The sequence below is a fragment of the Anoplophora glabripennis genome, unplaced genomic scaffold (assembly GCF_000390285.2).
Source record: "Anoplophora glabripennis isolate ALB-LARVAE unplaced genomic scaffold, Agla_2.0 scaffold255, whole genome shotgun sequence".
Classification (NCBI taxonomy): domain Eukaryota; kingdom Metazoa; phylum Arthropoda; class Insecta; order Coleoptera; family Cerambycidae; genus Anoplophora; species Anoplophora glabripennis.
This window is the reverse complement of record NW_019417249.1, coordinates 239,461-261,972: the sequence shown is the minus strand read 5'-3', so window position 1 is coordinate 261,972 and position 22,512 is coordinate 239,461. Positions and strand designations below refer to the sequence as shown.

Here is a 22,512-nt window from a genome sequence, read left to right as displayed (position 1 = left end):
GTGGAACACTGTGTACAAGATATATTTTTATACAGCCCGAAACAAAGAAGTCCATTACGAGAGGTTTGGACACCTGTGGTAGCCACTGACATGGACCATTCTTACCTACTCATTTATTACTTAATTATCGATTTATATAATTTCTCACTGAATATGAAAAATGTGCAGGTGTGCCATCTATTTGCATTCACATTTTTCTCCTTATATTTAAAGAGACGTCATCAAGAAGAACCCAAACCAATTCAGTAAAGACCTCGATAAAGACACGTGGATACATCTTACAAAAAAAATCGATAAAAAACGAAACGGCACAAATATCTCCAATACCGTTAGAGATAGGTATAGGGAACCTATACACAGTTTGAAAGAGTTTTAAATTTCCCAACTCCCAAAGTAAAAATATACTGGGTGTTCCATTTAAAATAACCAAGTTATTGCTGTTTAAAGTTGAGAGAAGTATTCAGCAGTTTTTTGAACACCCTGTATAATACTAAGTGACGACAAATATAACAATTTATAACTTCAAGGATCTAAAATAGACCCTCCAAAGCTGCTTCCTTAAAATTATTTTTTTATTGCTAATATTAAATTTCTACGCTATGCCTGCATTTTCACTTAAATTGAAATATCTCACAAACTGTAAGTCCTAGGTATTCAGAACCTTTAATAAAGTTCACCTATTTTTTTACGGTGCTTTCAGAAATGCAGTAAAATACTGGGTGTTCTATTTAAAAAAACATAACTTTGATATGGTACACTTTTCCTGGACACCCTGTATATCTCAAAATATTTTTAAAATGTAGCCGTAATCAACGTACACATACCCACCTAAACAGGTTTCTGTAACATTTGCCGTTTGGTCACTAGCGACCGAGGCGTTACTGGAGGCCCACCCTGTATAAAAAGCAAAGTAAGATATGTCAATATTATTTTAAAATATAATCAAATAACTCTGTTATTAATGATTTGCTTTTACATTATTACTAATTCAGTTTTACCACTAGAGAAAACTACTGTTTCTAACGCACTTCTGTCTTATATTTTAAGTCGAGTGCAAATGTCAGCTTTAAGCTTTTGTTTTTTGGTGTTTCCTTGTTATTGATTGCTGAATAAAAGGACGGTTTTGCAGCCAATAAGAAAAAGAAGGCAGACGGTGGATCAACCACCTCTTGTAGAAGCAAACCTTTTATCTTTGTATTCTCCAACTAATATTTTTATTAAAAAATTTCGTCCTGTCTGTCAGAGAACTGCAGACTTGCGTTTTGGCGCGATATATCATAAAACTTGGTTATATAAAGAAAAATAATTTTCACATTTGCATATGGTACGAATCGAGTTTAAAAAGATTTTTAAGTGTGTACTGTACTGTAGTGTGTACTGTGTGTGTAGTGTAATGTGAATATAACCTTAAATTTCTTCTGAAGGAACGTTTTTAAGTCTGAATTATTGCAGACAGAAAATTGTGATAGCATCGCTTATATAATATTACTGAAACAAAAAATTAAAAGCCGCAATTATCTTACTACTACTATTGGTCATTATTGGCACTGCCAGCTTTAGCACAAGGTAAGAATTTTCAATTCAATTCCTAATTCTGAAGTCATCATCAACGACAACACCAGAAGATCCAATTAAACAAAATATTCTTTAAAATAAAACTAGTAACAAAAGGAATCAGGCTCTCAAACAAACAAATGGACATTTGTACACTTTTTTATTCTCAAAATGTTAACACATGATACACTCAAATACAAAGAAAGATATTTGCACTTAAATAAGATTGTTCTTGAAAGTCTCACTGGTACAGCTTATTTTTTAAAATAAATAAATATGTACTTGTAAAATAAAGGTACGTTAAAAAATAAAATGGCGTCTTAACTCTATTGGACAGATTTGATACATTTTAAGTAAAGCGTCGTACATTTGGAAACTGGTCTACAATCATTAAAAAGACGTCCAAAGAAAAAGTTATCGAAGCTTATCGATATATTTGCAAGGTATGTGCTTTTGACTAATTGACGGCAAATTATCCCCTACCATTTGGCTCAAAATACAGTAACTTAGAAAAAAAGCAATGCAGTGCACCACTTATATATGTACACTACCGCCAATTCGCAAATTTCTCGTTATTTTCTTAGATTATCGCATTTTTAACACCTTAAACTACCGTATCAAGTTTGTTCTTCAAATCCGTCGTCTTCGTGATCACGTTATCGATAAAAGGCCTCTCTGACGGAGCCACTTTGAGCATGAAGCGAACTAGATCGTGGACGTCCTGGAAGTAAGTAGAAGTTAAATCGTATAAAAAAAAATTACAAAATTATTTACTTCATTATACGGATATTCTTCCGGAAAATGCACCGTTCCCGATATCACAGCTAAGTTCACAGAATCCCCTCGCTCGTAAACAATGTCATAAGGTGACTTGAAGTACAACATTGCATACAGAACGCATCCTAAGCTCTAAAAAATCGTCCTAGTAAATACAGGCTATGCTACTTTATTCCTTACATACCCAAATGTCAGTTCGTTGGTCGATAACGCAGTAACTCTCCACGTGAAACAGCTCGGGGGCCCTGTACGTCATAGAACATCGCTCCGCGGCTATGTCTTGCAGCTTCTGGGCATCTTGCGCCCCACAAATCTGCACTTTGGCAGGGGCACATGAACCTAAAAATTATATAAATTAAATTCACTCATAATTTTGGTACAAAGCCTCACCTAAGTCCATTAAAACAGGGTCCAAGTTCTCCGTCAGACAAACGTTAGCCGTCTTCAAGTCACGATGTGCGATGGGATCTGGCGTGAAATCGTGCAGGAACTTTATTGCCTGGCATATTTCCCCGAATATCCTAAGAACCTCTTTAATGTCCAGATAATTCTTGTTGAAGGAACGTAGGGTGAGGTAATCGTGTAAAGTACCTCGCTTAAAGTAAGGCAATAGAAGGAAAGCTTCGGACGTCGCTTGAACAACTATATCGGCCGAGCCTACGATTTGTAAAACATTTAATTTCAAATTTAACAAAATTCTCACTGTACCTTTAAACGTGGAATCTATAAGTTCTATTATACTAGGATGCCTCAGCTTCTTATAGTACGTTATTTCTTGCATGGCAATTTTTTGATCCTCAAGGCTGTGGCATGTTATCCTCTTTAAGGCATATCTCTTCTTTGTGGAGGTATTCTCGACTAAATCTACGCACGAAAACCCCCTAAAATTAAACAAAATAAATATTGTACCCTCTTGTATCATGTATATTGTTAGAAATCGAGCGAAGACCAATAATGTGAACACTTAACCCAAGAGGCAAGGGCTAAGTAAAATAAACAAATTCCTCGGCTAGGGCAGATAAGACACATGGAACCATTCATTCACCATTCGGCATTCGGCATTCAACATTCGACGGCAGACGCCCTTATTTACTAGTTGTTTTAAATGCCTTATAAACTTTTTATATTTCAAACTAAAAACTTGTATTTAATGTAATATATTAAATATTCGCTGATAATTAGTGTGTTTCTAACAATATACAAGCTAACAGCTGTTCCCTATAAACTTCAAACTTACCCTTCTCCAAGTCTTTCTTTTACCACATATTTCGAACCGTTTATGTCTATGGACTCCCTTGAACAGATGCAGCCCATCTTTACTATCATGCTCAACCCCAAAGCGTTCATAATTATGTTATTTTTACTTCTATAAATAAATGTATACACAACGTGGACCCGACATACGTCATATTTAACCTAAAAACATTAACATTGACAATCAACAAATATAATATTGCCACATATCTAATATTACTATAATTATGAAACTACATTAGCGAGAAGAGTCCCCACGCCGAATGGTAGATTAAATGTATCGTAGGTTTTTTAATCAGATTTGGTTTGATAGTAATCTTTTTTACCGATCGTTGCCATCCGTAACATGCTTCTATAACCCTATTTTTCCCGGTCACTTAACCTTTACGATGTTTTGTTTCAAACAAATTAATTGTTTAATTCTTAATACCAGTAAGAAAACCCTTCATTTGGTGCAGGTGTGTCATAATTTTGCTACTCAACCAATAACAAAGAAAACTAGCTCCATTTTGCCTTCAAATCTTGTAAAATCCAAATTTTACCAAACTTGTGCAACATTGCAAATCAACCAGAAAGTTAAAACAGAATTTCCTGTTAGCACGCACGACTCTATCTCTTCCATTCAAATAAAAAAAAGACCTGCGAGGAAGAAAAAGATCATAGAGGAAGAAGGCAAAAAACCAGGAATATATAACGTGGTAGCATACGCGACTGCTGAAGAATATGATTTGGAAAAACTGGTGGAAGGCTTGAAGCAACAGGACCTCTACGAGCCGAAAACAATTGAAAATGACAGTGAGGTTGTACACGCTGTTGCAAAGTACCGTATCGGGAAAGAACCGAGGGAAATATTTTTCTTCAAAGAAGGTAAATCTGCGTCATTTGACATGGTGTTGCTATATTGAATTTTTTTAGGTAGTGTGGTGCTGTGGAACATAACAGACTTGGAAAGTAGTAACGTATTGTCGTTTTTAAGGCAATTCGAACAAGACAGTTACTCGGAGAGGCTGGTTCAAACGGAGAGTGAAATTATGAGTTATAAATATCATACATTGCCCGAGTAAGTCAGTATTAAATACTTAAAAGCAAAATATTAATGTTTTCTTTGAAAAAGTTGGTATAATTTTTTTTTCTAGTATACCCACATGTTTGGAGAAAGACGGAGATTTTGTTCTTGCAACTGAAAAGAATTTATCATTAGACAAATACACTTTGTCCAATGCGATGGTACTGTCCGTCAAATTAGGCATATGGGAGTCGTCTTTAGAAAAATACATAGACGAAATAGAGTTTGTTACGGAAGACTTAAAAAGGTATTTAAATCTTGTAAATTGAGCGTTTTTTGTAAAATCGGAATGAAAAACTTTCAGGGGGAAGAAAATCAGAATGACGAGGGAAGAAGTTCTTCGGAAACACGGAGAATTATTCGCTCTACGCCACTATTTGAACTTGAGCTCTGACGTTTTGGACACTCCCGATTTTTATTGGGAAAACGAACAGTTAGAAAACCTATACAACCAAGTCTGCGTGTATTTTTGCATAGCTAAACGCACCAAGGTACGTTCTGACTGTTAAACTTTACGTTGGTTACAATTTCGAATCGTTCTAGGTCATGAACGAGAAGATCAGCCACTGCGTCGCCCTGATAGAGCTCCTTTCGACGCATCTCAGCGACAAGCACCATATAAGGCTGGAGTGGATGATAATAATTTTGATCATGGTAGAAGTTTGTTTCGAAATAATCCACTATGTGGATAGATACATGCACTGACAAAGACTGCATTTGTATAACTAGTCGTAAGGTCCAATGCAATTATTAATTTGTTGTATATACTTTTTTATTAAAAACGCATTTTATTATATGTATGGAAGGTATAAATATATTTAGTGAACATCTTAACTGTTGATTTATTTATTTAAAAAAAAAGCGTTAAAACTTGATGGTGCTAATTTTTATTTGTTTTTGGTTTAAACCCAGGCTCAAAGAAAAAATTTTTCTTATTGTCTTTAAATCCGAGATTCACAAGTTTCTATGATAATAATACTGTTTTTATCCCTTTTAATATTTACAAAATTTTAACCCCAACAACTCATCAGAAAATTGTACAAACAATGCATAGATTAGTAAAAGATTTATAATAATGGCTGCCCCAAAATTGACGAAAGATTTGAAGTTAGCGCCATTTGTGCGGTAAAGTGTTGCCAACGAAAAGAAAAAGACAGCTGACAGTTCAGAGTTATATCCCATATCCTTTACCAAACTCATAAAATCCTACCTACACCACCGAAAATTCCGCATCCAAATCCAAGATTCCCTTTCCACCACCCGTCCCATGGAGGCCGGTGTCCCCCAGGGCACCGTCCTGTTCCCACACCTATACACCATTTACAACTCCGACATCCCACATCCCCCCAACACCATATACTTATACGCCGACGACCTGACAATCACATCCCAATCCGTAGATCCTAAATATTCCGTCTCCCTCCTCCAAAACTCCTTAGACCAACTTGAAACCTGGTGCAACAGGTGGAAAGTCAAAATTAATCCCAACAAAAGTTCGGCCATCCTTTTTACCAAACGAAAAATCCCACAAAACCTCGACAGACTGACACTATCCCAGGAACCCATCTCCTGGAATCGACAAACACGATACCTGGGCGTGACGATGGACCAGCGTCTCACGTGGAAACCGCACATCGTGGAGACGGTGGCGCGAGCGAAGACCACCAGGGCTAGGCTCTATCCCTTACTCAAAGGTGGAAACACCCTCAGTTTAAGGAATAAGCGAACGCTTATCAAGGTGGTACTTCAACCGCAGCTAACCTAGGCCTCCACGGCGTGGGGTCACGCGGCAAAAAGCCACTTAAAGTCATTACAGGCTGTGGAAAACTTAGCCCTCCGCACGGCCACCGACGCGCCCTGGTACGTAAGAAACACTGACATATTACGATACTTACAATACACAAACGCTACACAGACAATAAGACAAAACGCGGAGAAACGGTTTGACGTAACCGCTAGACATGACAATCCCCTCCTCAGGCAAGCCGTTGACTACATACCCGACGTGACCGACAAACACAAAAGACTTAGACACCAACTTTTTGACCCTGGGTGACCACCCTAACGACACCCCCCCCCCTGCCCGCTAACCTTTTCTGTTTCAGAGACAGCCAGGATCAAGAAACGAAGACAACGACACATACACACACACACACACACACATACACACCCCCCCGTGCCCTCCTTACCCCTCCCCTGCCGCGCTAGCCTAAGGGCCACCTTAGCAAACCGCATCCCAGGCTGCATAGCCGCACTACCCTAGCCTACCATACCACACATAAACATGACACCACCCCCGGGGTTTACACAGACGAGCCGGCGAAGCAAGAAGAGCGCCAGAAGAAAGGGCCCTAGCCGGCGGGGCCCAGCCAGGACAAAAGGAGGTCCCACAAAGCGCCTACACCGGCCGCATTTGTGGTCGGAGTAGACGACGGCTGGGGCCCACCTACGAAGGCTGTCCAGGCCTACACGAGATGAGGCAGGATAAAGAGGGATAATCCCCCTCGATCCCAAATCATTGAGGCCAATTTCTAGCCATGGAATAATGGCGCGAATTCAGAGTTATGGAAAATGGAATGCTACGCGAAAGAACAACGCGTTTCCATTGTTGAGCAACATTTTAAAAATAATGAAGGTTTAGCAGCCATAGTTAAACACTGGCCATCCTTCAACAAGTCGTTCAACACAAAACATCAAAACAGTTCTAGAGAGTGTAGCTGAGAGTCCAGAAACATCAATAGACTCTTTTAGTATGACGTGTGATCAACTTTCGTATAAGGCATGTTTGCGCCAATATAGTCATCATTTCACGTGTAGTATCTTCAGCTTTCGACTTTCCCATTGTTAATGAATCACCCTGTATGTACAAATAGATCATAAGAGCATCTGATATTTTTTTATGAGTAAATGTTATTTAAAACCTTTTTCAAAAATTTCCACGCAAGATCATTAAAGTTTCAAGTGTTTGGATCACAAAGCGTGATTTGGTTTTTATTTACTAGCAAATGAAATTTGATAATAAAGTAATTAATTACGAGAAATCTGCAATAGAGAAAGATTTGTAAAAAAAAATAACGTATCTCTTTGATAAAACGATAGGTTGTAAGGCTGTATTTATATCTACAAAAAGATAAGATCACCGTAGTACTGAAGAATATTTTTTCTATTTCTGTAAATGCAGATTCTTGATATGAAGTAACATATACAAGTTCTAGAGTGCCATTAAATTCCAGCACAGCAGTTTTTTTATTTAGAAAACTACAATTTTTTACCACTTACATCTAAACAAAGCGACTTTGAACAGAAACAAGCTTAGTTAAATCAGCTTTTTACTTTTACTCCTAAAATCTATTATACTTCCAAAAAAAATAAGGTTTGTTTTGATGATTGGTGCACCGTAAACGAGATTTAAGTAATTTAATTAGTTACTATTATTGTGTATATATATGTATAAACCTTATTTAGAGGAAATTTAGTTTTTATTATGTAAAAAATAATAATTGATTAGTATTACGAAATTATTTTTTTTAGATTTTTTTTAATTATTATCTAAATTCAAATGCTGACATGGAAAAAAAGAAAACCTGCCTACTTTTATAAATAAAAAACAATAAAATACAACGAAATAACAATATCAACTTTTTTAAATTTTTTAAAAGTGAGTATCTCGTAGTAGTACTTTGCCAGGAATATCTTTTTGCGCAAAAAAGATAGTAAAATGAAAAAAAATATATCAAAGAGGCAGATATACCGAGAAGCAAGAAGTTTTGACATTTTAAAGACATGTCAAAGTTCTGCAAGTGGCGTCCTCTAATAATAATAAGTAGGTACCCACTAAACATTTTTTCAGTTTCTGACATGTTCCAGAAACGTTTCCATTTTTCTTGAAACGTTTCATAAAAAACCATGCAACGTTCTGGTAACCCAATAGAAACCGAAGATGTCCTCCCCAAAATACGTTTCCAATGAAACGTTTCAAAAAATTGGTTTCAGTAACATTCTTTTGATGTTCCATTTATGCACTAGATATTTTTGTTTTACGTTTCAGTATATTTTCAGAAATGTTTGAGTAACATAATAATTTTATTACCATATTGTTCTCATAATGCTCTCAACTTTAGATAATTTCCATTTCAGAAGCGTTTTTGAAACAGTATAAACAGTGTGAATAATTTTTTAAATATTTCTAATAATCTTGAAATGGTAGGTACATGAAAAACAAATAACATTACTGAAAAATAATATAAAGAAGTTACAATTTCTTCTACGCATAATCAATATTACATCTAACCTTTTTATAATAAATTTTACAGTAGAAATAAATAAGATACAAAAGGATATATTGAAAAAATAAGTATTTGTAGGTATACTTAAACTCTTTTATTTAAGCATTCCTATACACGTACACAAATATAAACATTTGTACAAAATATAAAATAAATGACATATATTTCACTTGTTTTTTCCGTATTTCAAATAGTTCTCCGAAACGTATAGTTCCATGTTCCATTTTTTTTAGTTTTTGTCCTCTTGTCTTTAATAGGTATTAGGTAGTGGGTATAACTATGTTTAGGTAGATGTGACGCAAAATTCGAAGTCTCTACACATATCGTTTTAAACATTTTGCATCAATATTCATTATTTTATATGCACCTTACAATAACCACAACTGCACACACTATAAATTATCACATAAAATAGCATCAAAGTAACGATCATGGAGACTATTCTCCCTGGTAACGATGAAGAACAACGAAGCCAGGCAAACGGGTAAAGGCAAACCGCAAACCTAACCTAACACCTAGCATAATACGAATTAGGCACACGAAAAATAAATAAATTCGGGCTGTTACGCGCGGTCTGCGCAAGTCACGAACAACATTTTTTCTAGACTTGTGTTATAAATATGTTACCACAATTTTTTTTCTGTTCATGTCTGGTTGTACATATAACAAAGGCAAATGAACTAACGCTTGCTATAATGATGGGGCTTGAGAGCAAAATTTAAGTAATGCCGAATGGAAGTTCCATAAGATAAACAAAAGCAAAGTGTTGTTTGTTTGTCGTTGTTACGTTCCCGAGATCGAAAGGGAATGTTTCGAGTAATGTTTCAAACTCTCTTCAATTGGAATGTTTCGGCTATGTTTCACGAAGTAAGTTTTCAAGTGGTACATTTCTGTAATGAAACAGCAACATTTCTAGTTATTGTTTCAAATGTGTAATAAAACAGCTCATTTGCAACGTTTCATTTACGTTTCGTGTTTAGTGGGTAATAGCAAAATTATGATCGGATTTGAATTAATCGCCTCAAAAAACCTCGGATCCCTAAAATTTGCGCAACATCTGTCATTTTGTCAAGGTTGTTTAAAAATAATCAAAACACAGTTTTCCACTTTGACACCCTACTTTTTTAAGTATACACTTTTGGCCGAAGGTACGTTTGGTTAAATCGTAATATTTTAATGTGCCGAATCCGCTGTTGCTCCATCGACACCCTGTAAATAATTAAGACGGCACTTAAATAATCAATAACGTTATTCTTGTCCTTACAACGCTTATCTGGGTCACGTAACGCAAAACGAAACCGCTCAATGCCGGTCGCGACCGATAAAAAGAGAGGTGCCGACTTATCCCCAAAAACGTGCAAATGAATGAAATAGTAAACAACCAGACGACCTTGAATACACGTCACACACGATAGGGAAATGATTCGGAAATTCCTTTCCCGCGACTCACGCATTTTAGTCGCTGAGAGCCGCCGACGGCTAACCACCGCTTCGCGCAAAACACCCAATGTGCCTTTTCTAGTACCAACACCAACTTCACGACCACAGTTTTTCAAAATGGGCTGCAGCAGCTCCAAAGTCGAGATCTCGAAAGGTAAGTAGGCCTAACTGCTCGACAGCCTTTTGTCACCGCCCGAAGTAGGTCATTTGCGTTCGCTCGTGAAACATAACCTTCAATTAGACGCGGCACCGTAACCGATCGAGGAAAAAACGTCAACATTGAGAGTTATGTCAAAAAAGACGAGTAACATTGTTAAAACACCGTCTTTACGGGCGCAATCTCGTTTAATTGTTTTGGAAAATGGCGGGTAGGTCCTTTGCATCATAGACGTAGCACACTATTCACAACAAAAACAACACAGCCACTATTGATCCGCGATCTAAAAATAGCACCGTAAAATGTACTCCCTTGTAGCGCTTGCTAGCCATTTATTTCGAAAAATTCAATTCCAAACACTTATTTCAGCTACCGATGTGGCAAAGGAGAACCCCGATGACTTCGTTGAGGGGGTGGTGTGCCAGGTGTCGGACCTCAAGGAGAACGAACTGAAAGCTTTCGAGTTGGACGAGGGGAAAGTGTTAGTGATCAAGCAGAACGGGAAGATCAATGCTATAGGAGCAAAATGCACCCACTACGGTGCTCCGCTAGTCAACGGCGCTGTGGGAGACGGACGGGTCAGGTGTCAGTGGCACGGGGCGTGTTTCAGCTTCGCCACAGGAGACATCGAAGACTTTCCCGGTGAGTAATTCAATTTTTTTTTTAATTCCAGTTGTAATCAATCAGTCTTTATTTATGTGCTGCCACTGAAGTCAGATCGCTGAAAAGTAAATTTTCTACTACTATTAATTTTGCGGTATTTATCTGTAAGACCTGTTTTGTATTTTTTTTTTGGTTGAATATCATCAATGTCAAAATCCTAAGCTTGCTGTTTTTTTTAGTCACTAATTATTGAAAATTTAACACTATATTAATCTACAGCTCTCAAAGTAACCTTGTATTAATTTGTAAATATAAATTTTAAAATCTAAATTTATTTCCATTTATTTAAATTAATTTATGCATGTAATTTTTTCTGATTAAAAAAGAGTAATGTTGCACTTTCTCATGAAAAATTGCTCTGTTTCTTTCACGGTCTTAAATTAATAGTTAAAAAATTGTAGTAGGCCAAAAGATGTAGTAAATTGGTGTCACAATTAATGAAATGTATACGAAGTTCACTTGTTTTTTACTTACTACGTTATTGACCAACGTACCTATACTTAGCCAAACTTTAATCACGGATTCTACGTCACAAAATAAAAAAACTGTAAAGTGCCTGCAGGAACTTCGTTTTTGAGATGCAGAGCGTTACATATGAAAGTTATGATTCATTTCTGATTCTAAAAATAGTTGAGGGTAGAAATGTAAATAATTTTGTTTTATTCATAGATAATATGATTGTTTAAACTATTATTATTGTTATTTCGATACGTCGTATCGCATTTTGCATTTACCGCCAGAATAATAAGTCCTAACATGCATATGTAAAAAAAATTACATTTATTTTAACCTTCTTAATAGAACGATTATTTAAACAAGCAATTTCAAATGCTCTAGGAATAGATAACTGTGATAACACTACATTTGCACCTTATCTAAGCTGATATATCCCATTAATCTAAAAAAATCATGACAAGCAATAATTTAATAGTACTCTACTAGAAAATAACACTTATTTACAATTATTAAAGTGGATATGTTTGATTCCGGTCGTAAATAGTAATTTCCAGTAATATTCCACTTGATGTAATCGAGTCTATCGCTATCTCAGAGAAATGTATCTGTAGTCGTTATAAAATATTGTCCCAACGTTAAGTGTCGGTGATAACGTCGCCAAAAAATGAATTTAATTAGTCAGACGTAAGTTGTAAATCAGGATTAATATCAGGCTGAGCTAAAGTTCAAATCACGCAAAATGTATTTTTTCTAATTGTAATAAATTTAACGACACTTATTTTAGATAGTAAATAATTCTTTGAAAAATGTAATAAGTAAACATTCGATTTATCTACAAGCGTTTTCAATTTGTAAAATCCTAAAAAATTTCAATATCAGCAAGATAAAAGTAGAAACTAAATTTGTTTATTATTACGAATGATGTAACACGAACGTGTAAATGCATAAAAATTTATTGCTTTACATGATTAAATTTTGTATTTGGGAGTAGTTACACCATTAGTGTAATTCAATTTAATTTAAAAATAGAACTTGTACGAAATGTACTGCACATAAATTTAGATACTTAAAAGTTAATGTTTGTTTTTCATTTTAATCACCGTCTTGGTTTAATAAAAAAAATTTACAAACAACAATTGGATACTAATTTAACTCGATCGCCACCAGAAAATTAATACATCTAAATGCAAAATGACTAAAAGTTGCCCTCACTGATTTCTTTTTACACATAGAAATTTGTGCAGATTGATTTTTAATTTCAACAAAGCATATTTCAATACAGGGATTTCATTCCCTCTATGACAAAGTGATACCTTATTTTTTTTAAAAAAAGAAAGTCTTGGAAAGGGTATAATTAAAATTAAATTTATTTTTTTCAATAATCTGGACCGGAAGTTTTTTATTTTTCACCAAAATTTGTACAAACTAAAAAACAAATGTAAAATCTGCACCTTTATTAAAGATTACATGGCAAGTCATGATGAGGAATTTTTTAATATGAGCTTAGAAATGCTCATTAAAAGCAGAAGCCATTACTGCGAGCGCTGTGGCATCTCTATTATGAATTTTAATACACATATGAGTTTTTGTTTATTAAAACACTACTTTGCATACATCAGATGATTTGCTGATTGTATTTTGATAGAATTCCTTTTTAGCTTTGCTTAATAAACTTGTATGTTGTTTTTTCAAAATTACATTACAGAGATATTATTTTTTTAATCTATCCGACACCATGTACTTTTGAGCACCACTGCCCACACGGAAAGTAATCGTTTATATGTGAACACCAACGAATTGTAAGTTTGCCAAGTCACGTGTCACAGAAATTATTTACAACAAGATCCTAGTCCTTTAGTTTCATACTTCAGATTAAATCTAACTCTAAAAGGGTGAATTACATTATAAAGAAAACCTAAACAAAATTAAATTCAGTGCGTTAAATGCTATTATACAGGTTAAAATTGTACTATTTAAGAAGTAAATCCTGTTAAACTACTCAGAAAATAATTTTAACCAATAAGTACTTATCTAATGAAGAAAAATGAGGTAGAGTTAAACAATTAGTTACTACAAACTATGTTTAGTCAAGAGCCTGTCAAGTTTAAGTCGTAACCTTCCCATCCACATGCACACAATGATGCAACTGTGACCAAATAGGGGTGGCTACGGGCATGGAGAAGAATTGATATCAATAAAGGATCATAACCTCAAACGTTAGTATATTATAGAATGCTTGTTTTCTGTTATCTTTCTTTTTTTTAAGAGATACAGAAATTTTTAAATTGAGAAAATTTATAATAGTTCCAAAGATATTCGAAGGAAACCGATTTTATGCTATCTCTTTTTTTAGTCGTATTTCATTTGTTTTTCGAAACTTTAGGGCAAAAATGTTAGTCCAATTAACTATGCCTTTAAATCTAAATTTTGTCAACTTGGCTGAATTTTTGATATGAGTTAGTTTAAGGTATATTATAACAATAAGTGAGAGTAATTTTTTGTTCAACCCCCGGCCAAGGGTGGAAAAAGATAAAACAAAGGGCTTTTTCAAGATAACTCAAAAAGGGTAAGAGCTAGAAAAGCTGAAAGTTGTAAAGCAGACAATTCTACATAAAAATGGTCTCTTAGCTTTTTCTTGTACTATTAAAATTAACAGAGTTAGGGAGGCTAGAAGTTAAGGGAAGATTTCAGAAATTTAATTTTGTTAAATCATTAAAATTAACGATTAAAAATTTGATGTTTTGTTATAACTTTCTTATTAAAAATTAAAAAATATATCTATTTCTCTGAAAAGAAAAGTTACATATTTTAGAGCAGATTGAAAAAAAAAAATTACAAAATTCAATCATTTTTCTGTTTGTTATGATTTTTTTTAAATTTCTGAAATCTTCCCTTAACTTCTAGCCTCCCTAACTCTGTTAATTGTAATAGTACAAGAAAAAGTTAAGAGGCCATTTTTATGTAGAATTGTCTGCTTTACAACTTTCATGAAACTTTTTTTTCTAGCTCTTACCCTTTTTCAGTTATCTTGAAAAAGCCCTTTGTTTTATCTTTTTCCACCCTTGGCCGGGGGATGAACAAAAAATTACTCTCACTTATTGTTATAATATACCTTAAACTAACTCATATCAAAAATTCAGCCAAGTTGGCAAAATTTCGATTTAAAGGCTTAGTTAATTGGACTATGTGTAGCCTGATATTAAAGACTGTGAGTAATCGATTTTGTCGTCAGTATTATCATATCTCTAAAAATGTGTGCTAGCACGGTAGTTATATTTTGTTTTTTTATGGACGCCATATTGAATTTTTGGCTCATTGAAAGAAAAGGGAAATTCTCTTTATAACGAAGTATAATTTATGGGGTTTTCATAAATAAATAACTAAGATATTGACAATAATTATAATTTTAATAAAAAAGTCAAGTAACCACGTGAAACATTTGAATTTTTCCTGTAAATTAATTTAATATTTCCAATTTTTAATACTTTTTAAAACAGCAACCTTTATTTACATAATAATAACAAGAGCAATGAACAAAACAACATGGGGATTTTCAAGGTCGTTATTTGGAGGATAAACAAAACCATAACCCCATTTTTATTCTAAGCAATTTATATGTTTATTGGAATTGTTAGTGCTATTTTGTATTAAAATAACAAATTTTATCACAAATATTCGAAGCTTACTACCTATGTCCCATAATAAATTACCTCCACACTACCATACAAAATTTTGTTATTTTAATACAAAATAGCGCTAACATATAAATTGCTTAGAATAAAAATGAGGTTATGGTTTTTAATGTTTTCATGGTAAAAAGACATAACCTCTAACTACATTAAAAATTATTTTAAAAAAATATAAATTATAATGTACAATACACATAACAGATATTCGATATGAAGAAAATGGAACATTGAGTTTATATTTGACTTTTTCATTTCCAATTTCACAAAAGAAAACTATTAATTGCATGTTCTACACAGTAAACCGTACTACTGTTTAAAATATATTATTTTTTTTAGGTCCGTACTAAATCATTTTATATTTTTGTTAATCCGATACCTTTTTGCTACATTTCTGTAAAATGTACCCATAGAGATATTCACTTCGAAGCAGTTCATAAATATATCACGAAAGCATTTATTCGCTTGATCTGTTTTATTGAGATAATATAAATTCCTCAATTTTTATTTAAAAGTACCAAAATGAAACATATTTTCTTCATGGAAACTTCCTTTCTCAGTAACAAATCCTTATAAAACATGATGCTGCATTGCATATGCATTAATTAAAATACTTATCAGATAAAAGTAACACCTTCGACTTTGTTGTATTTATTGCTGTAATCTAAGCGGTCCATAAATTTTTTGACAATATGACTGTACCTAATTCCGAGGATTATAATTAAATTTCTTTTCGGCGATTATATTTATTACACTTCAATCCGCACAGCAGCGAAAGGATGACATAGATACGTCAAGTCCGTTGACCAGATTATCAAAACAGCTTAAAAAACAACGTGTATCTTATCTTGTGGTTCTGCTTCCAGGTTTGGACTCTTTACCTTGCTACAAGGTCACCATCGAAGATAACAACGTCAAGGTACGCGCCAGGAAAACGGAATTGGAAACTAACAAACGTGTCAAGCCGATGGTGAAGAGGAACAGGAAGGAGGGGCAAAGCATCGTGGTTGTTGGAGGTGGCCCGGCCGGCGCTACTTGCGTCGAGGCGCTGCGGCAGGAGGGATATACGGGTCGGCTTACGCTCGTTTGCAAGGAGAACTGTCTGCCTTACGACAGGGTATTTGATTTCTTATATACGTGTCTAAGAGAAACCACAAGAACGCCAAGGATTTTATCAAGCCAGCCATCTTGATGCTTCCTCACTTGTACCGCATAGATTAGGAATTGTTTTAAACCGTCACATAAGGCATATATATGTTAAAATTAATAGCAAGATGGTTTGCAGAAATTAGATCCACTTTAACGAGGTGTGCATTGAAAACACAATATCCGACTATCGCTCCAAACGAAATTTTGACAGTTCGGCAAAATTTTCATTACTTCGATGTTGAAAAGACTGAAAATATCATTTTTTACATGAAGAAAAGCGAGATATACTTCAAATTTATGAAAGTTGATTCATCTATGTGGAAATTACTATTTTAATTCTTTAAATTTTGAGGTTATCAATTAAAAATTTTCGGAACTGTCATAATTTCGTTTTTGGTGATAGTTGGATGTTTTGTTCCCAAAGCACTTTTTGTAAAAGTGGGTAACAAAATATCTCGACAACCGAGATCCTCATACGGCGACTTAAAAAAACAGATGCACGGTATAGTTTTACACTTTAACAGTGTGCTTTGAAAATAAAACATCCGACTATCGCTCCAAATGAAATTTTGACAGTTTCCTGACATAATCGTTGCAACTTCTAAGTTTAGTGAACTAAAAATACAATTTTCACATGAATAAATGTGTGATATACTTCAAATTTATTAAAATTGATTAATTCATGTGGAAATTACTATTTTAATTCTTTAAATTTTGAGGTTCTCAATTAAAATTTTTCAGAGCTGTCAAAAATTTCTTTTGAGGTGATGTTTGGATGTTTCGTTCTCAAAGCGCTCTTCGTTAAAGTGGATAACGAATAATAAATGTGTTTTTAGGTGAAAGTGAGCAAGGCTATGGACTTTGAAATCGAAAAGGCGGAATTCAGAACAGCCAAATTCTACGAGGACCATGACATAGAGGTGCTCAAGGGCATCGAGGCGACAGGCCTGGATACTACGGAGAAGACCGTATCGCTCAGCAACGGCAACAAACTGGAATACGACAAGGTGTTCATAGCAACGGGTTGCAGGGCGAGAAAAGTCGACATTCCCGGCGCCGACCTTCAGAACGTTGTGGTGCTCAGAGATTACGCACATTCAAAGTGAGCGACTTTCCTATTATTTAACCTTTTTTATCTTAGGTTTCTTCGAGATTTCTCAAAATTAGCGAATCTGTTGCGTCTTATTACATAACGAGACAGGCAGTGCCAACAATGGCCAATAGTAGTGAATACTGAATTTTTCATAGATACACCAACGCGCAGCTCCGCGACGACAAAGAGGTGGTCGTCCTGGGCTCCAGCTACATCGCCTTGGAGGCGGCCAACTACTGCGTAAACAAAGTGAAGAAGGTGACGGTCGTGCTGAGAAGCGACGTGCCCTTCAAGCCTCTGCTGGGATCCAGGATCGGGGCTGCCTTCATGAAGCTGTTCAAGGACAAGGGGGTGCACTTCATCACGGGGAACAATTTGACCAGGGTGAACGAGGACGGGCACGGGAACGTGGTCAGCGTGGAGTTGAAGGACGGTAAGAGATCCGTTCGGGTTGTATTATTACAAAAAAAAATTGGTTTCTGCGGTATTTTTTTTTATCGAAGCCTTTTCCGTCGTAGGTTCAACCCTCAAGGCGGACCTGGTCATAATGGGCGTAGGGAGCACCTACTTCACGGACTTCGTGAAAGGCTCGGGCGTCGAGATGATGGACGACGGCACCATAGAGACGAACGAGTACCTCCAGACCAACGTCCCCGAGGTCTACGTCGGGGGAGACATCGCCTACGCCCCGGTATGGTCGCACCACAACAAAAAGTCCGCCATCGGGCATTACCCCCTCGCCCACTACCACGGGAAGGTGGCCGCCTTGAACATGCTCGGCAAGCAGAGGAAGCTCGAGGCGGTCCCGTATTTCTGGACCATGCTGTTCGGCAAGGGCGTACGGTGAGTTTATGCGACGTAAAAGAAACCTAACCTCAAAAAATATCACTGGGAAGGATTAACGCTACTGTGCGTTTACGTAATAACTTGGCGTCTATTATTTATACACGTCAAGCAATATTATGCAATGCGCAAATTCATAATAATTTAACGTTTCTTTTAGGTACGCTGGCCACGGCGAGTACGACGACATAATCTACGCCGGTAACCCCGAAGAGTTGAAATTCTCCGCTTTCTACTTGAAAGACGACGCGGTGGTGGCCGTGAGTTCCTGCGCCATGGACCCCGTCGTTTCCCAGTTCGCCGAGCTGCTGGCCCAGGGCAAGACACTGACGCGGAACGACATCAAAGACGATCCCCTAGCTTGGACCAAGGACTACTGAAGAGGCTATTTAGTTTTATTTTAAGCCGCGACTTGCCTCCCGGTACCGAGACCCGATTTAGTCCCGTGAAAAACAATGACGTAATGCGTGGAAACGAGAATATGGTAAAAGTACTGTTTATTTTATCCCTTGATTTTGAATTTTCGAGAAACGACCCGACCTGACTTACTCGTATGTAGATAGATACGTTTTTATATAAAGTTAGGTTATGTCAGTCGGAAGTTTTTTTTTATATGAAGTCTTGTTCTTTTGGTACGTTAAATTAATTAAAATAAGTCATTGGCCAAACAGACATAGGCGTTAAATGGATGTAAATGTTTTGATTTATTTTTATCAGATATCGTTTTTAATCTTACCCTTAGAAATAAATTTGCGGAGCTTAGTAACCTTATTTCAGAAGATCAAACTAGACAGGGGCAAAATGGAGTAATAATAATTCATTAATTAACTATAATTTTCCTTAAAATTTCAAAAAATTAGTTTCTCAAGAATTTTTAGAACTAATTTTTTTTCCCTTTTTTTTATAGTGTTACAAATAGTGACGATTTTAATGTTGTGTGAAACGTACAAGTTACAATTTTGAGTACTTTTTTTACTTCAAAACTAAATTCGGTCGCACCAAATTAAGTTCAAAATTCTTGTTAAATACATTCAAAAATAGGTTTTTCTCAAAAACTAAATCCGACAGAACGATAATAATTTCACATTCGTGTTCATCACAATAGAAAAATGTTTTCTTTAATTTCCACCACAAATATCGTTTTTAATCTGTTACCCCAAAAAATAAATTTACGGTACTTAGTAACCTTGCTTGGAAAGGGGAAGAAGGGGACAGAAAGCGGGGCGAAGGAGAGAGAGGTAGAGAGATGAAATGGAATAATAATAAACCATTACATAAACATAATTTTCCTTAAAATTTCAAAAAATACATTTTCCAAATTATTAGATCTCCAATTACGTTTTTTTTAAGGTATAAATCACACAGTTTTACAAATACTGATGATTCGAGTGTTGTGTACTTTTTTTTTCCTTCAAAAGTAGATTCGACTGCAGCAAATTAAGTTTGGATTTGTGTTCAGCCCCTTCAAAAATAGGTTTTTCTCTCAAAAACTGAATTGGACGGCACAATAATAACTTCACATTCTTGTTCATCACAATAGAAAAATGTTTTCTTTAATTTTCACCACAAATATAGTTTTTAATCTGCAATCCCAAGAAATAAATTTACGGTACTTAGTAACCTTGCTTGAGAAGGGGACAGAAGGTGGGCCGAAGGAGAGAGAGAGAGGTAGAGAGAGATGAAATGGAGTAATAATAAAACATTAGATAAATATAATCTTCCCTAAAATTAAAAAAAATATATGTTTTCCCAAGAATTATTAGATCTCTAGTTACGTTTTTTTTTAAGATATAAAGTATTACAAATAGTGATGATTCGAATGTTGTGTGAAACTTACAGGTTACAATTCTCAGTACCTTTTTTTTCCTTCAAAAGTAGATTCAATAGCACAAAAATTAAATTTAGATTCATGTTCAGCACCTTCAGAAATAGGTATTTTTCTCAAAAACTAAATCCGACTGCACAATAATAAATTCACATTCGCGCTCAGCACAATAAAAAAATGTTTTCTTTGATTTTCATCACGAATATCGTTTTTAATCTGCAACCCCTAGAAATAAATTTACGGCACTTAGTAACCTTGCTTGAATAGGGGTAGAGGGGGTTGGAAGGCTGGGGGAAGGAGAGAGATGTAGAGTGAGATGAAATGGAGTAATAATAAAACATTAGATAAATATAATCTTCCTTAAAATTTCAAAAAAATATGTTTCCCAGGAATTATTAGATCTCTAATTACTTTTTTTTTAAGATATAAAGTGTTACAAATAGTGATGATTCGAGTGTTGAGTGAAACTTACAGGTTACAATTCTCAGTATTTCTCTCAAAAATTAGATCCGATGATACAATTAGCATTCAGCCCCCTGGAACAAAGTTTTGATTAATTTTTCCCACAAATATCATTTCTAATGTGCTACCCCTCGAAATAAATTTACGGTATTTAGTGGCCTCGTGTCAAAGAATGAAAGACGAGAGAGAATTTGATTGCCACGAGTTATTGGATCTCTGATTAGATTTAATTTTAAGTGATACATGTAAACTGTACGATATTGTAAATAGTGATGGTACGAGTGCTGTGTGAAGAGTATAGGCTACAATTTTGAGTACTTTTCCTCGAAAATTAAATTTGACCGCACAGAAATATCTTCAGATTCGTGTTCAGTGCCCTCTAAAATTGTTTTGATTTATTTTTACCACAGTTATCATTTTAAATCTGCCACCTCTAGAAATAATTTTACGGTACTTAGTGGCCTTATTTCAGAAGATTAAAAGTCAAGAAAGGGGGGACAATTTTAAGCACTTTTTTCCTCGAAAACTAAATTCGACCGCACAAAAATAATTTCAAATTAGTGTTCACCACCATCAGGAATAGGGAATTTTACCAAATTTTTTACAATTTTGAAAATTTTCCGTTGTACCAATTATAATTTATTTTTCATGGGATTATTTCGCCTTTCGGTACCGAGAGGCAAGAGCTGGTATTTTATTATGAAGAAGGAACCGGTTTCCGTTCTTGCATTTGTTGTTCTCTTTAAGATGTATGTATAGATTTATTTTTATATTTAATGTATTCTATACGCTGTTCGGGTTTCGTTTTGGACGAACGGATCCGCAGCGCACGTTGTGAGAAAAAAATGGTGCTTGTACGTCTTTTTTTATGTCAAATAATAAACTTCTACAATCTCGTACGCAACGACAAAGAAAAAGTAAGCGTCTTAAAGGAAATTATTTTTATTATTAGGTCTTGATAAATATCGACACCGACAATCGTTTCTGCATCATTAAAAACTTACAAATATATTGTCGTCTGGCAGGAAATTAAAAAAAAAGAGAGAGTTAAAAAAATAACAAAAGCCAATTGATATGAAAATATCGAAAATATGAAAAATTATGTTTTTTTTATAAAAAAATCTTACTGACCTTGGGTTTGACCTTCACCACATGTCTCAAGGTCAAATTGGGGTGAACGTAATATCAAATGGAAGAAGCTATTTTTTATGCCAGCAACGGATAGAGCGACAAATTTTATATACGAATCTGGGGTCAAAGAATTTTTGTAGGATGACCTTGCGGATGATTTCAAGGTCATACGCAGAATGTTTCTTGAAACGTTTTCCTCTGTAATTCGAAAAAATGTGCCTGATGGTCTGTCGATTGACGATGTACAAAAATAAGTGTGTTCTGTTTAATATTTTTGAGTTGGTTATGGTTTGACCTTGAATCTTACGGTGAAGGTCAAATGAACACAAGAACAGCAGCGTATTGGTTTCTTTTTATCCGAATTTTTTTTTTAATATGATATTTTTAGGACAATTTGAAAAAATTCTATGAAAATTGAGAAATTCTCTGAAAATTCTAGGTTCACCAGGTTAATATGTGCTCCGATGTTGATTATTATAATTATTATTCAAATGAGGGACTTCCGCTACATAATTTTGTAATGTTTCTTAATTCTTCGCCGGAACCCTAAAAAGGACTGCGCTAATTGACATTTTTTTACGTTCTCAATGATGCAAAGACGATTATTGGTAGCGGCACTTATCTAAATGCAATAATAACCATTTTCTCGATATGATACTCGCTTTTTGCT

The 22,512-nt window shown here is 35.0% G+C and overlaps 2 protein-coding genes across 2 annotated transcripts; one reads left to right on the top strand and one right to left on the bottom strand.

Annotated features, from left to right (window-relative positions):
- Positions 1 to 1,700: 1,700 nt before the first annotated feature.
- On the bottom strand, positions 1,701 to 3,678 carry LOC108905895 (serine/threonine-protein kinase 16). The gene is made up of 6 exons (XM_018708961.1): positions 3,569 to 3,678; positions 3,040 to 3,212; positions 2,722 to 2,988; positions 2,516 to 2,670; positions 2,329 to 2,463; positions 1,701 to 2,275 (listed from the first exon to the last, which is right to left on the bottom strand). Exons 1-6 carry the CDS (start codon positions 3,676 to 3,678, stop codon positions 2,159 to 2,161), a joined length of 957 nt encoding a protein of 318 aa, XP_018564477.1. The 3' UTR covers positions 1,701 to 2,158.
- Positions 3,679 to 4,374: 696 nt separating this feature from the next.
- On the top strand, positions 4,375 to 21,603 carry LOC108905913 (apoptosis-inducing factor 3). The gene is made up of 13 exons (XM_018708985.2): positions 4,375 to 4,452; positions 4,501 to 4,508; positions 4,562 to 4,645; positions 4,722 to 4,898; positions 4,956 to 5,142; positions 5,195 to 5,280; positions 10,353 to 10,531; positions 10,904 to 11,176; positions 16,206 to 16,456; positions 17,325 to 17,590; positions 17,737 to 18,014; positions 18,100 to 18,424; positions 18,585 to 21,603. Exons 1-13 carry the CDS (start codon positions 4,375 to 4,377, stop codon positions 18,802 to 18,804), a joined length of 2,412 nt encoding a protein of 803 aa, XP_018564501.2. The 3' UTR covers positions 18,805 to 21,603.
- The last annotated feature ends 909 nt before the right edge of the window (positions 21,604 to 22,512 follow it).

Coding starts and splice junctions, on each gene's coding strand:
- LOC108905895 (XM_018708961.1), bottom strand. CDS start 3,678: ATGAACGCTTTGGGGTTGAGCATGATAGTAAAGATGGGCTGCATCTGT. Junction 2,671..2,721: donor CCCTGTTTTAATGGACTTAG/GTGAGGCTTTGT, acceptor TATAATTTTTAG/GTTCATGTGCCCCTGCCAAA. Junction 2,276..2,328: donor AAGAATATCCGTATAATGAA/GTAAATAATTTT, acceptor ACTTACTTCCAG/GACGTCCACGATCTAGTTCG.
- LOC108905913 (XM_018708985.2), top strand. CDS start 4,375: ATGACAGTGAGGTTGTACACGCTGTTGCAAAGTACCGTATCGGGAAAG. Junction 18,015..18,099: donor CAGCGTGGAGTTGAAGGACG/GTAAGAGATCCG, acceptor TTTCCGTCGTAG/GTTCAACCCTCAAGGCGGAC. Junction 18,425..18,584: donor CTGTTCGGCAAGGGCGTACG/GTGAGTTTATGC, acceptor CGTTTCTTTTAG/GTACGCTGGCCACGGCGAGT.